This window comes from Panthera leo, chromosome A3 (genome assembly GCF_018350215.1).
Source record: "Panthera leo isolate Ple1 chromosome A3, P.leo_Ple1_pat1.1, whole genome shotgun sequence".
In the NCBI taxonomy this organism is placed as follows: Eukaryota; Metazoa; Chordata; class Mammalia; order Carnivora; family Felidae; genus Panthera; species Panthera leo.
This window is the reverse complement of record NC_056681.1, coordinates 20,816,726-20,833,378: the sequence shown is the minus strand read 5'-3', so window position 1 is coordinate 20,833,378 and position 16,653 is coordinate 20,816,726. Positions and strand designations below refer to the sequence as shown.

Below are 16,653 nucleotides of genomic sequence, written 5' to 3'. Positions count from 1 at the left end.
CCGCTGGAGTCCTGCGGTAGTGCCGCCCCTCCTTCGCCTCTGCCAATTCCCATTGGGTTTCTGTCACTTTCAGTAATTAGTAGTAATATGTGGAGGCCGGGCCTGAAAGCGTTGTCCTCTGTGACATACAGTTACGTGTGGCCAGTTTGGAGTCCAGTGGGACTCTCATCTCTGTTCTTGACGCTTTTAGGGAAGATCTTTGTATTTTCCTAGGTCCTTTCCTAGATGCTTTCCTCAAGTTAAAGTTGATTCTCTTTTAGTAGTTTGAGATAAAGCGCATTGCTGGTGTTGTTTACCTTCGTCTTTGAATTTGCAACGTCTGCACATTTTTCTGTTCGTTGGTTACATCAGAGCATCTGAAAAAAGCATTTCTGTTGCAGGTACAGAGGGACCCGGCGTCAGCATCTCTGAAGAGAGACAGAGTCTAGCCGAAAATTCTGCAACAACCGTTGTTTACAATCCTTACGCTGCCCTTTCCATAGAGCAGCAGAGGCAGAAGCTGCCGGTGTTCAAGGTACACTGAATAAGAATGCGCAGTCTGTTGGTCCAAAGCAGCGTGCAGTGGCTCCGTACTTGGTACTGAAGTGGATGATGTCCTCTAACTCTTAATGATTCTTTAGAGGGGGCGCCTGGGTGGCTCAGTCGGTTGAGCGTCCGACTTCGGCTCAGGTCATGATCTCACGGTTCGTGAGTTCGAGCCCCGTGTCGGGCTCTGTGCTGACAGCTCGGAGCCTGGAGCCTGCCTCGGATTCTGTGTCTCCTTCTCCCTCTGCCCCTTCCCCACTCATGCGCTCTGTCTCTCAAAAATGAGTAAACATTAAAAAAAAAATTAAAAAAAAAAGATTCTTCAGAACACAGTGAGCTCAGAGCTACCCTTATGTAAGGGGATTAGCTTTTCAAAATATGTGTGTGTTAGTTAACCATATCAATCTTGAAAGTCCTTAAGGTTTTTTTTAGTTGAATCTTATGTATTGAAAAACTTTGCTTTCAGTTGTGGACAAATTAAAATATAAAGAAGAGTAGAGAAAATAGCACAACGAACTTCTATGCCTCCAGCTTCAACAAATTAACCAACGTATGGCCAGTTTTAGCTTTATTAAAACATTTTTTTTTAATGTTTATTTATTGTTGAGAGAGACATAGACAGAATGCAAGTGGGTTAGGGGTAGAGAGGGAGGGAGACACGGAATCCGAAGGAGACTCCAGGCTCCGAGCTGTCAGCACAGAGCTTGACGCGGGGCTCAAAGTCACGAACCGCGAGATCATAACCTCAGCCAGCCGGATGCTCAACCAACTGAGCCACCCGGGCGCCCCTTAGCTTTATTTTTAAAGGCAAATTTTAAACAAGACTAGTTGGGAATGTGAGGTTGTTTCGGTGGAAGAGGTCAACTCCAACTGACCCAGTGACGGGATGTGGGTGGTTGTTATGGGCTGTGTGCACATCCAGACACTTGATTTTATTGGTCTCATGAAGTGGACATATTTATCTCAAGAGGCCAGAGCATAGGCTAGGCTAGAATTCAGAATATGTTCATTTATAGCCATAGTTCTTCAGTACGGACAGACACGGTCCATGGACACACTTTCTCCCTGTTGCCAAGACCACGTGGGAAGCCAAATTGTAATCGGGAAGTTTGTGCAGGGCCAAAGGCCATTTAGATATAGCTGAAGAATATTTCTTTCATATAGCCCCCCATCAAGGGTGACGAGCTCTCCCTGCCTCACGAGGTGCCTCTGGAATGACCCGAGTAGGTGTGGCCACCAGCACCCGTGATTGTCTCTCTTTCGCTTGGACAGTGCTGGGGGAAGGCTGCCAAGTTCTTCTGCTAAGGGAGTCCCTCTGTATAGACCGTGCTAATGATTCCTCTTCTATTAATTCGTGCTTTCTCCAAGTGGATTTGAAGCAGAATCCTTCTTACTTTAGCCAAGTCACCTTGGTTAGAGCTTTATGTGGCCCCAAACATTTTAGTCACTCGTGTACTGATGTTTCTGGATTTCTCCCTCAGGTGATTAGCCTCATCCAGTACGTGTGAATGTAAACAGGTTTGCCCCTCAGGAGATAAGCTTATAGGTTCACTGTTGCTGCCTCACTGGTAAGGGACAGCCTGAACTGCGGTGAAGTATCGAGACTCTGGGGCTCGACTTTAGAGTTCAAACCCAAGCTTCATCGCTTGTGTGCTGTGCGATCTTGCTTGACCATCTGAGCTTCTGTTTTGTTATCTGTGACATGGGACTGATGGCACCTACCTCAGAGGATCCGTAAGGGGCCCAGACGAGCTAATCCACATCGAGCCTTTAGCTGGGTACCTGACATACAGTAAACATCCGAGTACACAGATAATTACTGTTTACCAAGTATTGAATTTTGGCCTTTTCTGGACTGTTCTTCATTCTCCAACTGAACTTACAAGATATGATAAATGAAACAGTGGGAAAAAGCCATCAAGATTTAACATACGTTGACGGAAATTAAAATGGTAAGAAGAGGGATATAAGTTATTGATAAGCAAAACAATTTAAATTTAAGCACATTTTGGATCTCTTGAGATGTTAAAGATAAATGTAGACAAAAAGGGTAAAAGTTAACTCATTCACCAACCCCTGCGCCATTAACTAAAAGTAGATTTAAAAACAAACTGAAACGAAAGGGGCAATAAATTTAAAGTCACTCCCTTTCCCCTGATGACGTTACAAGGCTGCCTGCTCCTCGACTGCCTCCTGTCGGCTGGTGTTCCCATTAGGGCCCTGACGCCGCTATGAGAGGTTTCCTCTTACTCCCTCAACAGCCGCCTCTTGAAGCTCAGTCCCCCCCTCCTCACCAACTCTTGGATTTCCCTGCTTGGGCCTCTGGGTGGTAGTGTCATTCTCTGTCTCCCAATTGGAAATTTTGTCATTTCTCTGTTGTCACACACTGGACTTCTCCATTCGCAGTCCTTCGTATTTAGGACGTGACGTATGAATTAATTGCCTTCTGTTTTTTCGTGCCCAGTCTCGTGTGGTGCTGCCCGGTTTTCTCACAGCACTGACAGCCCATCCAGCGCCCCCCAGGAAAGTCCAGATTCTAGCTCTGCGCGCACGGCCTTTCACAGGGAAGCCCGGACCACCCTTCTCGTAATCATTTCCAAACCATTCCCGGAGCTTTTCGTGGGCTTTTGTTGGTGCCCCTTGAATAGAGTTGGTACTATTTGCTTGTTTCCGTTTTCTTTCTTTTGCTTATGTTATTTCCCTTTCCTGGAATGCCTTGTCTGTTTCTGTCTGTATTCAGATTGTCTTTCAAGTTTTCCTTGACCATCCGTCCATTTATCCATTCCCCCATCGACTGGATGGATTTTCCATTTATAAAATGCCTGCAACCTCTCACCTTCCCTTACCCAAAACAAAAGAAAGCACAAAGTCCAGCGTGTAGGCTAGTCAGTATAGGTCACCTGCAGCAGGCTCTCCTTTGGGGGCTTGAGATATGCCGATTCCTGGGCTCTGTCCTAAACCTGCTGAATCAAACCCTGAGGGTAGGGCTGGGAATCTTCATTTTTACTTTTTTTAAGTGTTACTTATTTTGAGAGAGAGAGAGAGAGCAGGGGAGGGGCAGAGAGAGAGGGAGAGAGAGAATTTCAGGCAAGCTCTATGCCAACACCGCAGAGCCCGACACAGGGCTCGAACTCACGAACCGTGAGATGGTGACCTGGGCTGAAATCAAGAGTCGGACGCTTAACCGACTGAGCCACCCAGGCGCCTTAGGAATCTTCATTTTTTAACAAATATCCTAAGAGGTTTTTCACACTAAGATGTGAGAACTACATGCTTAGACCCCATATGCCAAATTCAAAAACCCCAAACAGCCAGTACCTTACTGGGTCAGTTAGGCGGCCTTTCTGCTCTCCCAGTCCTCACCACATTATTGGTGCAGAATCAGATGGGTTGAGCGGTGGTCAGAGTGTGGGAACTTGGCAGGGCTTACTTCATTCCAAACCAGGTAGTTAGGGAATACTTTCATGACTCTCCGGAATATCAGGTGCATCTGTAAACAAATGCGGGTACAAAAATATATCCTGAAGCTAAGCAGATAGGATGTGGAGATGATCTGAGTTTTCAGGGGCCAAACCAGTATTTCTGCTCACACTAAATGGGTAAAGGAAGGCTCACTTGAAATCTAGATGCAACCTACAGGTGCTGTAGTGTGAACTCAGATCTAGAGGTAGAGGTGAAAGCATATTCTTTTTTCTTTCTTTCTTTCTTTTTTCCCCCCAGTTAATAAACGGAAGAATTTGTAATTAGATAATACATAATTGTACAAAGTGTAAAGGTCTCCTTCACATCCTTGCCCCTCCCTGGCCACCCTCTTCCACTCCTGGAGACGTTACAATGACCAGTTTCTTGTTTTGTTTTGTTTTGTTTTGTTTTTCCCAAAGAGAGCTCGTACATAAGCATATATGTATTTACCCTTTCTTTAAAAGCATAAATGGTAGTGTATTATTTACATGGTTCTGTGTCTTGCTTTCCTCTCTTAACATACCTTGTTGACCATTGGTTATCACTGCAAATAGACATTCGTTCTTTTTAACAACCATGTGTATTCCGTTATCGGAGTGTATCATAACTGACTTAACCCCGTTAGTGAACATTTAGACTGGTTGAAGTTTTGGCTGTTATAAACAACCCTTCAGTGACTGTGCTGTATGTGTACTTCTTTGTTCACATGTATTAGTACGTCTGCAATTAAACTCTTTGGAAGTGACAATGTTGAATTAAAGGTTAAGTACATTGTATATTTTGGTGAGTTATTGCTCTCAATTGCACTTGGTTCAGCTTATATAGACACCAACAGTATGTCTGTGAGTTGGCAATACATTTTGATAGTTCTTTTTAAAATTGACTTGCCTTTGGCCGACAGCTCATTTCATAATGTTTAAAAGTCTTTGTTTCGTTCTTTTGAGGAAATGTATGGCTTTTTACAATGTAGGGTTGTGTTTTTCAGCTTCGGAATCATATATTATACTTGGTCGAAAACTATCAGACCGTGGTGATTGTCGGAGAGACGGGATGTGGAAAGAGCACACAGATCCCACAAGTGAGTATATGCTTCGATGTGTCTTTGCACTTATATTTGACTGGAAGGGTTTTGTAACTTGAGAACTCTCTTTACTATAATTTGCATTTTTAAGATCTGCCATTGGAGAGAAAATATCAACCCAACTGGATGTTTTTTATTCAACTTCTGGCTCTTGTGGTTTCTTTGATTAGTGTCAAAGTAACACTTGTCTTGGATTTAATATAATTCCACAGTAACGATTGAATAGCCATGCTCTGAAAGGAACTGGGGGGCTCCTTCAAAGAGGTGTAATGTGTAGTTTTGGCCTTCGAATAGTTACAGGTGAAGAGGAAAATAAAAGGAATACTGCTATAGTTGTAAATAAAAATGGACGACTAAAGAAATACCCCCCGTGGGAGTGGAAGGAACCCCCCCCGTGCAGGGCAAAGCCCTATCTAGCGTGGACACAAGTTGACAGAAGGATCGGGAAAGGCCTTGTAAGAGAAATGACATTTAGAGTAGACGTTGAATACCCATGGCAGCTGGTGGGAAGACATTCTCCTCCAGGGAATATTGTGCTCAGGGCTGCTGGGGTGTGAGAAGTGTTTGGGACTCAGCAAGAGTTCACAGTTAGGGTGAGATCAAAGTATGTCTTATGAGGGTGAAGAGTGATGTGTAAGTAAGTGGTCAGGGATGGGGGTCGTTGCAGGTCTTTCTTTCCTTTTTAATGTAGATTTTTATTGAAGTATAAAATGCATGTTGAGAAGTTCTCATGTCATAATTGTACAGCTTGATAAATTTTCACAAGTGAATATACCTGTGTTACCAGCACCCAGATCAAGAAGCAGAACACTATTACCAGAGCCCCAGAAGTCCCCTCGTGTCCCCTTCTGGTCTCCTGGCCTCTCCTCCTGTTTCTGCAACACAAGGGTATTTCTTATTCTGGCTTCTCATACCACAGATTTGTTCTGCCTTTTTTTTTTTAAATTAAAAAAATTATGTATTTTTGATAGAGAGAGGCAGAACACAAGTGGGGGAGGGGAGGAGACACAGAATCTGAAGCGGCCTCCAGGCTCTGAGCTGTCAGGACAGAGCCCGACGCGGGGCACGAACTCACAAACTGCGAGATCATGCCCTGAGCCAAAGTCGGCCGCTTAACCGACTGAGCCACCCAGGCGCCCCTGTTCTGCCTGTTTTTGAACTTGTATAAAGAGATAATATAACTTCTTTTACCCGACCCAATAATGGGTTTAGGATGTGACCCAGACATAGGTATTTCTTAGAAGGTCCCCCGGTGATTAATGTGTAGCCCGGGAAAGACAGGCGGAAGGGAACGGACAGCAGTAGACGAAGGACGGCAGGGCACATGGCGAGCTGCAAGGAAGACAGGTGCACGTGGTATCAAGCCCTTAGCAGATTACTTGCTTCCTGCAGAGAGCCACGGGAGAAGGGCCACGCGAAGTTACCAAGAGACCGCCAGAGAGTCGTGATAATCCCAGCCATCATCACCATGAAACAAGTAATGAGTAGTGAACAAGTGCTACATAAAGTGGTCACTTTGCACATGTTACTCTGTTTAATTCCCAGCGACCCTGCAAGGCAGGTACTGTTATTATTACCTTCGTGTTACAGATGAGGACATTAGCGGTGATGTGGAGGAGGGAGCAAGGGTGAAAATGGGCCACGTGAGTTGAGGTGGTCTGTTTGTTTTGGAATCAGTCTGTATGCTTATTTAGTCATCTCAGCATAACTGTGTTATGTTAACAAAGAACCTGAAAATCTCGGTGGCTTAAGAACACAAAGGTGTATTTCTTCTTTACGCCGTGTGGTCTCGGGTCGATGACCCAAGATGGCTGTTCCACATGGTCAGTGGGACCTAGGATGCTGGCCCAGTTCTTGTCCGGGCCTTGGGAGTAGATGGCGGAATTGTGAGATGGCTCAGGTGTCAGGACTCGTGACTGGTTGTGGCACTCCTCACGTTGCCTTGGAGAAAGCAAGTTTCACGGCCAGGCCCGATAGCAGTAGGGTGGCGGTATATATAATCCTCCTATCAGGTGGGTGGCAGATATTTGGATCCATAGTACAGAACAGCACAACGATCTGGTCATTTCCCCCAGCAAGGTTTAGCTGCCAGGTAACGGAGAGGGCCTGCTGAGCAGCGAGTCCAGGGAAAGAGTGGCCTGGAGGCCAGAGAGCGGGGTCTGAGGATCCAGCCTGGGCAGTGTGGCAGCGAACGAAGGTAATTCGTTTTAAATTTTAAGGTTTATTTTAACGTTTACTTTATTTTCATCTTTTTAATTTTGGAGGAATATTTAATGGGTTCACATCGTTTAAAATTCAAAGGCATGGAAGAACATCAAAAGAAAGGATTTCTCTTTTGCCCTATCTTCTGATCCTCATTTCCTTTATACAGATACAACGGATGTTAGTAGTTTTGCAGATAGAGATTTTCTTACTGCGTTTACAGAAAAGTGTGCGTGTACCTCTTTTTAAAGCCCAAATGGTGGCACGTATCCATGCTTTAATATACCTGGTCCTTTTTTCCACTTAATGTGTCATTTTTCAGTTGCATAGATTCTACGTAATCTATTTTACCAGTTCCCAGTTGAGAGGCATTTAGGTTGTTTCCAGTGTTGTATTATCGCAGTGATGAAGTGAATCAATTTTCATATGTATCATTTTGTACGCATATGGGTATACTTACAGAATAAATAGAGGAGTTATGGAGGTAATGGATCCAAGGGCACGTACATTTGAATTTAATTATTTTTAAGGAACTGTATTTTCTTACAGGCACTGTGTTTTTTTAATGCATTCTTCTGGTACACAGTTGAAAAAAGCACAAAAGAATAAATGGTAAAGCGTGAGTCTCCTAAGCTTTGCTGGTGAAATTGGCTAGGTCATTGTGATAGATGATTATATTATTGGTCCACATATCTGCTACCCCTCGTGTGGACGGATCATCTCCCTTTCCTCACCACGGAGTTTCTCTTCTCCGAGATTACCACAACTTCTTATTATGGCCTAGGAAAATTGGACAGGCTGAGCGAGGAGCTGAAGGTCATGGCAAGAATATGGAGCAGGTTTTCTTAACAAACCATCTTGCTGGATTTATATAATATCTTTCCTTGGAAAAGTACTGCATGCTGAAGCACCAAACACCAGTTTTGAAATTTCACAAACTATATGTAGAACCCAGATGATATTTTTTCCCAGAGCTCTGTCAAAACAATGGATTATGCAAACAAGCTTCCTTACTACAATTTTTATTAGTGCTGTTTTTGATGGAGTGCTTCCTAATCCCACTCCTTAGCAAGAGGACCGGATTTAGTGACCCTTAAAAAGAGCGGAGATGGAACTCAGCGTGACATAACACTGCCTTTTGATAGCAACACTATACCTGCTTTCCAGCAGCTATACATTTCCATCTGTCAGTGGTCATTAGCATGCAGAAGTCTGAATCACAGGTGTATTGAGGAGACTGGCTTCGTGGACAGGTTGTTTGTTATTATGGGAATTCTTTTTCTTTCGCTTACCACTGTTATTAAGAGATTGACTACAGTTATGTATGTTTTATTTTGGATGGGAGAATTGTGTCCCAGTTTTGTGACAGGGCTGTGGTTTGCAGAGCTTAAATTCCAGTGCTTAGATTTTTAATCTGTCCTGGGACAAGTTATGTGATCTCTTTGCTTGCTTATCTCTAAATTGTTGATGATGCTGTTAACCTTCCTTATAGGATTTGTTGCGAGGATTAAATGCGCTTGTGTGTGCAAGGTGCTCAGCACGGTTCTGGCGCTTAATACTGTAGTCCTTGACTCTTGGCTATTATTTCATTTTTTTTCTTAAGTTTTTTTTTTTTTTTTTTTTTTTTAGAGAGAGCATGCAGGGGAGAATGGCAGAGGGGGAGAGAGAGAGAGAGAGAGAGAGAGATAGAAAGGCGTGGGGGGAGGGAGGGAAGGAAAATCTCAAGCAGGCTTCACACCCAGTGAGAAGCCCGACGCAGGACTTGATCCCATGACTCTGGGATCATGACCTGAGCCAAAGTCAAGAGTCAGATGCTCCATGGACCGAGCCACCCAGGCGCCCCGTAGCTATTGTTTCTTGTGGCTCTGGTTTTGCGTTTGTGTTGTTTGGTGTGGTTGGTAGTGTCTTGTGTATGTATTTAATGTTTAATAGAAGAGAGAGAAACTTGACAGTTTTTATAGCAAAAAACCTACATTATCTAAAACATGTTGTTCCTTAGTCATTTTTTTTTAAACTGTTATTTCCAGCTAATTTTGGACGAACGGAAAAGTTGCAAAAACAATGCAGAATTCCCTTAAACCTCTCACCCCACCTCCCCTAGTACAGTAATCAAAAGCGGGACATCACTGTTGGTATGGTGCAACAGCTGGGCTGGAGATCGTACCCAGTCTCTTCAGTTTTCTCACCAGTGTCCTTTTCCAGTTCCAAGATCCGGGACCCTATGTTGTAGTTAGTTGTTATTTCTGCCTAGTCTTCTCTAGGCTGGCACGGTGTCCTAGCCTGGAGTCTGTCTTTCTCATCTTTCGTGACCTTGACATTTTTGAAGAGTACTGAGCATTTATTTTCTGGAATCCCTCTCAGTTTGGATTTGCATGATGTTTTCCCATGATTAGAATGGGCTGATGCATTGATGCATTTTGGGAAAGAATACCACAGAATTGCTGTGCGTCATATCACGGGGTTTGAGATGCTAATGTGTGATCACTGGTGAGGTTCATCTTGGTTAAAGTGCCAGGGTTTGCCTATAAAGTTACTGTCTTTCCCTTTGTAGTTGGTAAATATCCTGGGGGGAGATATTTTTAGACTGCAGATACTCCCCTTCCCTTCAGGATTTGCCTCCTAACGTTAGCATCCCTCAGTGGATCTTTTGTTTTTTTTCTTTTAATTAATTAATTTATTTTGAGAGAGAGAGAGAGAGAGAGAGAGCGCACAAGCAGGAGAGGGGCAGAGAGAGAGGGAGAGAGAGAGAGAATCCCAAGCAAGCTCCACACTGTCAGTACGAGGAGCCCGATGCAGGGCTCGAACTCACGAACTGCAGGACCATGCGTGACCTGAACTGAAATCAGACGTTTAACTGACTGGGCCACCCAGGTGCCCCTCCCTCAGTGGATCTTGTCTGCAGCAGTTACTCAGGTGTTTGCTTAATACTTTTCTCTTTTCTCTTTTTTTTTCCTTCATTAAATGGAATCTTCTGTAAGGAAGAACTGTCTTTTCTCGCTCATTTATTTATTTATTCAATTATTTATGTACATCAATGTGGATTCATGGATCTATATTTTGTTCTGTGGGTTAAAATCCAGTGCTATCCTTTTTAGTTTGTTCGTTTGATCATCAGGAGCTCCTTTACTTAGGCCCTGTGTTCTTTCTAAAAGCCTCCGTCCTTTTTTTTTGAACCTTTCCTTACCTTCTAGTACCATAGGATGTTCCAGGCTTGTCTAAGGTTTTCCCTGCACTAGACCTGGAATCCAACACTCTGCAAGGAGCCCTGGTTCCTTTATTGGAGAATGGTGTTTAGAAATCAAGATTTGGGTGCTAGGGTGCCCATTGCTACTGAGGTGACATTGCTATGAGTCTTCAGTGGGTAGATTTAGGAAATCTTTATGTGACTACCAATCCCCACATATAAGAGCATCTGTATATCTATGTCAATCTGTGTATGTATTAAAAACCTTGAACTTATGCCGATACTTCTGATTCCAGTCCCACACCACAGGGCTCATTTTAGCCTTTCTTGATTTGTAACTTTTCTCCAACAGGGAGAAACTCAGACCTCATTGTTTACAGTATGTTAACTTATGTGTTAGATTCTAGTATAAACATAAAGCACTTTTAGAATTGCTAACCCATATGCCCATTTGCTTATTTACTAACATTTACTAACTGGGTCACAGTTCTCTTTGTCTTTGTCTTTACAGCATCCAGTCCAGACATTGTTCTCCAGTTACTTAGATCAGGTCTTTTCCGCTGGCTTCGTTGTGATCACGTTATTCATTTGTACTACAGAAAGGGCCATGTGTTAGCGTTTGTATTTCCTTCTGATTTCTCTTCACTTACGTCTCGGTCAGTTTGTTTATTTTTTGGGTACTTGAAGAGCATGTGAAACATGACTGGCTCTAAGAGTCAGAGCTCCACAAAATCATCTACTCAGAACATTGTTACTCCCTCTTCCTCCCCTGCTGCCCTGTTTCTATTTCTCCCTTTTTCCTGCCCATCCTTCGTAGACCGGCATTCTCTCTAGTTCCTTCCCTTATTTCTTTTGAACGAGTGAGCAGGTACGTTTTTATGTAGTGGCATTTTTGTTCTTTTTTTCCTACTGTAGAATACGTACTCCTGGTGAAACAATGTCGATGTTATAAAAATATATAACTGATAACCACTGCTATCCACTTTAGGCTTTAAAAATGTAAACGATAAAATAAATATATAACAAATGAATACATAAAGCAAATAAATATGTAAATAAATCAGATAAATACACATAATCAAATTTTTTGTGTACTGATGTAATGGCGTACGTACACGGACAAAACCCAGTTATTTTTATTTAATCTGACTAAGATGTTTTGTATGGTTGATATTTACATTGAGTTGGCTCAGCGTGTACTTTAAAATTCTTTGTTCTGTGGATTCAGCAGCGTTCTGTGTGACCCACGGATAGCTGTTTATTCCTCCAGGCAGCACTGGCACCTGGAAATTAGTAAGACCGGAGCGTCAGAATGTTGACCATGTGCCTTGGTTCTTCTGATTATTAGCTCTGATGTGAACGCAGGCAAATTACCTAACATTTCCAAGCCTCAGGTCCCTCATTTGCGAAATAATTTCCAAAATGTCTGCTGGGATAAGAACCCTCTGTTACTAACTTTGTCAGCGATTTTGACACAGGACGAGGTTACCTTGGGGGAAGTGGGTTCTGGAGAAGTGGTGTCGCGTGCAAACTTAGGTGTGCTTTTTTCTGCAGTACCTTGCAGAAGCTGGCTGGACGGCCGAAGGAAGAGTCGTGGGAGTGACCCAGCCCCGAAGAGTGGCAGCTGTCACAGTGAGTCTCTTTTCCCGTGTTGCAAAAACCCCATCTGCATCTTCTGTTTTCAGTGGCTTATTTTGTTTTCTTGTTTCCTGAGAGCTCCACGTGAATACGAAGTGGCTCCTTAAGTATTTTAATTCTTCAGTTTAAAAAGAGCTGTGACCTGCTTATTTTTGCAAAGTTGGTGCTTGTATGAGCTTGACGAATTTTTAAAGTAGTAATAAAGTACAGGGGAAATCACAACAAACAAAAAATAAGGAAAAAACGAAAATCTCATCGCCCAGTGAAAACCTTTTGAACATTTGTGAGCATCATTCCCAGCTCTGCTTTTATGTTCACATAAAGATGAATCGGTTGGATGGACGGGAGTAGTTCTGCAAACGTGGGGTCCCGGCTGTGCATTTGCCTTTGTTGGATTTAACAAAAGGGGAAACTGGAGTGAAGCAGGAGTCGGTGCTGAACGCGGGAGAGATGGGTGTTCGCCACAGGAAAACGTATGAGAGCTTAAAAACTAAGAAAGAAGGTTCCAAAGAGCTTGACGATGTTACTTGTTTTTGAAACCACGTTCGGTAGTTTCCTGTGACAGACGAACAAATGCACACTTACTCTCTGTATATTTTCTCCCTCCGTTTGTTATAGATGCAGCGCTAGGATTTTTAATTTCAAGGGTTATAAATACATGTTCTTTTCCTGTAATCACCAATCACTCCCACAGCTGATGAACTTTAATTCTAGTTTAAATAGAGCCAGTGTTCATCGCCAGTTCTCTTCCATGGTTTTGCTAACCTCGAATGGTTCATTTTGCCTTACTTCTTCATTGGCTGAATTTTCTGTGCCTGAGAACGTTTGATTGTGGTCTTTGTTACAAAATTCTTGGTTCACACTCTCTTTCCCTAGGAACTGTGCAGACACTGTGCACTGCCCTTGGCCTGGAGGATCACTGTGTAGATGCCTGAGTTCCAGTGGGTTCTCTCCGTTGCCCTCCTGGCTCACTTTCCCTGCTTGTAAGCTTGTTTTTGTGCCAGGATACATCTCGATGCTGATTGTTCTGTCTCATTTTTTCTTAAATATGGAAGAACTTTCCGCCTTCAGGTTCAAATCTCAGGTTTTCTTCTGTTAGATGTTGGCAAACTTCTGTTCCATGTATGTTTTCTTTTGTGTAAGGGCATCAGTTCAGTGATATTAGATATCCTTTGTTCACTTTTAGTGTTTATCACCATCTCTGGAATCATCTGCTCTTTTGCGGTTTCTTTTGTAAGATTTCTCCAAGGCTGTCTGCAATGTTTGTGATTGTTTTTAGTCAAATGTATTCTGTTTGGGTTCCTTTATATCTCTACTTGGGTCTCATAATCACTTCTTCGAAGGTTTTTTTCATTTTGTTTTGTTTTGTTATTTGTTTTGCTTTAAAAGAGAAGTGAGGGGCGCCTGGGTAGCCCAGTTGTCTGACTCTTGATTTCAGCTCAGGTGGTGATCTCATTGTTCATGAGTTTGAGCCCTGCATTGGGATTCTCTCTCTCCCCTCCCCTGCATGTGCACACACCCTGTCTCTCTCTCTCTCTCTTTCTCCCTCAAAATAAATGTCTAAAATGGGAGGAGATACTACAATACATTACAAATTTTAAAGGTGATAATATTACAGATTTTTTTTTAAAATCCAGAAAAATAACACAGTGTTATTATTAACTGCCTGACACATTTCCGTAAATCCTTTTGGCCAGCAGTTGTTGACTGCCTTGCCATGGATCGCCTCTTCACACGACAGTGATTTCCTATTTCTTTTTTAACAGAGGGAGTAGAGCAACATTTTCGTGTTTCCCTGGAACAGTCGATTCACATTTGCTTTTTATTATTGCCACTGAGGAAAAGTTTCTTTACTTTTGTAAGTGGTTGTTTGTAGCACTGTATACATTTGGGGAATTGTTCTCAAATCTGAGAACAGCCTCTCAGGGGTCTGTCCTATGGAAGCTGTGAGATTTGGGGACCTCCACAGACTGACTTGTGACTTGCCCATTTAAGACCTTAATCCTGCTTGTTTCTTGGGAAAGTCCCTTTTTTGTGTGTGCCGGAACCTAGGATTGAACCATGGAAAAGACGTTTAAAATTTCTTTTTAATTGCTTTTTTGCTTGTGTTCCTGCCTTTCTTTCCTTCTTGGTTGGCTTTGCTGTGGCGGGCTGGCGTTAGTACTTTGATGATAAGTGCTCATCCTTGCAATGGGCCACCGACGGCCGCAGAATGTTGAGGCTCCGCTGGGCTGGATAACGCACGGCCTCCCCCCACATCTCTTCTCCTCCTTTGCTGGGCCAAGGTGGGGCTGCGGAGCTCGAGGCGCAGGCCGTAGTGATTGCAGAGGTCTGTCAAGGCTCATGACAAAATTCTTTGGGCTCTCTGACTTAGGATTCGATACTTGCTGCCTGACTGCATGCCTCTCCTTCAGTCCTCTCCCCCTTGTGATTGTTTGCTATCAAAATGGATTTCCACTGAGACATGTCCTGGGTCTTCTGGACCCAAACACGCTGCTGTTTCTTGTCTTCCTAAAATAAGGATTGTCCGTCCTGACCGTTAGGGCCATGGTGTCACATTAAAAACCCCCGTAGTCGGCCATGGTTGACCTTGGAGCCTTTCTAGAGTCAGGCCTCAGGGCATCTGGCAGCTGTGCTTCCCAGTTTGTTGTCTGGCCTTGTGGCTCTTTCCTCCTTTCATCGGAGATACAGGTTGTGGCTGATAATATGTTTTCTTTCTTTTATTGTTTCAAATGAGCTCTTCAGAGGAATGCCTCTATTTTGTCATCTTTACCTGGACAAGAAACTAATCCTGTTGCCTTGAGTTACTTGTGCTCTGTACTGAGTTTTAATTATTGTGTCATCTTTTTTTTCCCTAAAGTCCATTTTCTAATTGTCTTCAAGGCAGAAATTATTGATAAACATTTTTTCTGAGCCTGTGTAAGTAAAAACAGAGATAACAGTTGGGAAACCACTAGACTTAGTAACCTTCTATGTCACTGAAAGATGACTCAGTTACTTAGGAATTAGAGCAATTTTTCCTGTATGTAGTTCGGACTCCCAGCTCTTAATCACTCCGCGTTTTGCTCCAAATTTGTAGCTATGGGTAATTTCCACGAAGCCCCATGCCTTCTCTTGAAAGGGCAAAGAGTGTAGAAATCAACGGGGTAGTATTAATAGAGCTGTGAAGTTGGGAATGCTACATCTCAAAAAGTACTTTGTGTGCAGACTAAACTCTGAAAACCATCTCCGAGCCTGAGAACAGATCGCGCAAGCCTTTGCTCGATCTCCGTGAGAGGCGGTCTGCCTAATGAGGATATCCGTTGGACTGCTAGGGTCTGGGTTCGCCTTCGAGACCAGGCCCTGCCTTGACCTGTGATTCAGGACAAGCCCTAACCCTGTCTTACTTCAGTTTCTTCCTCTGGGAAAACAAGGGTACCTCGCCCACCTCGTGGGCCGTGCGCGTATTTAGCGAGATACAGTTTTTGCAAACTTGGAGCACAGCACGGGCCGGTGGTTAGTGCTCGGTGACTGCGTTCTCCTTTTTGTTTCCTTTTCCCTGTGTTTGTTTGCCTGTGTCAAAAATATAGTATTTACCCAGTCCGGTTGATGCAGTCATTGGGAGTGAAACTTAAATAGTAAGAGGTAAAAACCTGTCAGAAAGCCTTTTCAATGTCCAGTGATGTGATCGTACATGAAAGACTAAAATAAAAAGTTTGAAAATAAAATATCTTGGATAGCAGATGCATCCGAATCATGAAGTAATAAGGCTTGGCCCAAGGGCTGAGTGCAGGGAGGCTCCGGGCTCCTGCCCCTGGGGCCGCCGCAGCCCAGCGGCACTGGCAGGAAACCCTGCCTGCAGACAGCTCCTGTGCCGGCCCACGTCCCCGACCCAGGACTCGGAGACTCCGTGGAGAGGTCGCCTCACCTGTGGGAGCGGGCGCCCGGCTGCCTGCCTCGCGTGGGGGGCGGTGTGCCAGGTCCCCGGGAAGCCTCTTTACTACCGTTTGCCTGTGGTTCTTTTCAGTTAGGTAGTTTATACGGTGAACATTAAACTCTTTATTTTCTTTTTATTGCTCTCCCACTTTGATATTTATCTATTATTTCAAATATTCTCCATTAATAAGTTGACAGCCTTTGCCTTCGAGGGGTGGTGGGAGTTCTTGCCTTGGGTTTTGTCTTCTCTTTCCTGTGTTCACCTCTCATTTGTCATATGTTGGTAAGTGAAGAAGAAATCTATAGATTGTGGTCTTTCTAATATATTGTTATGTATCTTGTTTTCTACTCTTACTTTATTAAGGTAACTTGGATCCTTCATTAACCTTCTCACCTGCTTATCCACCCTGTTCCTTTTTTTCATCTTTTAACCTAAGTTCTTCTTTTTTGTTTCCCCTTTTACTGCTTTTTGGTAGCTGGGGCACTGTTGCAAATTGTTTTAGGTTATCTGCCTCTGGAAACGTCATTGCTTTGCCTCCAAAGGGAAAATGAACTTGGCCCAGTGTTGAATGGGATCATTCCTGTTCTCCTGCCTTCATGGTCCAGTGGAAGGTACTTTATTTCGAGGCGTGAAGATGTGAAAATT

General features: G+C 43.5%; 1 protein-coding gene across 6 annotated transcripts in view; it reads left to right on the top strand.

Moving 5' to 3' along the window:
* Positions 1-16,653, top strand: part of DHX35 (DEAH-box helicase 35) — a 66,161-nt gene that overhangs the window by 4,880 nt on the left and 44,628 nt on the right. For 4 of the 6 annotated variants that reach the window (XM_042930975.1, XM_042930973.1, XM_042930971.1 and 1 more), the window contains exons 2-4: positions 381-514; positions 4,973-5,065; positions 12,009-12,086. In XM_042930975.1, coding sequence (XP_042786909.1) covers positions 381-514; positions 4,973-5,065; positions 12,009-12,086 — 305 coding nt within the window. Of the gene's footprint in view, positions 1-380; positions 515-4,972; positions 5,066-6,460; positions 6,546-6,569; positions 6,630-12,008; positions 12,087-16,653 lie in introns of those variants that run through there. The other 2 variants (XM_042930974.1, XM_042930972.1) reach the window with 2 other exon arrangements.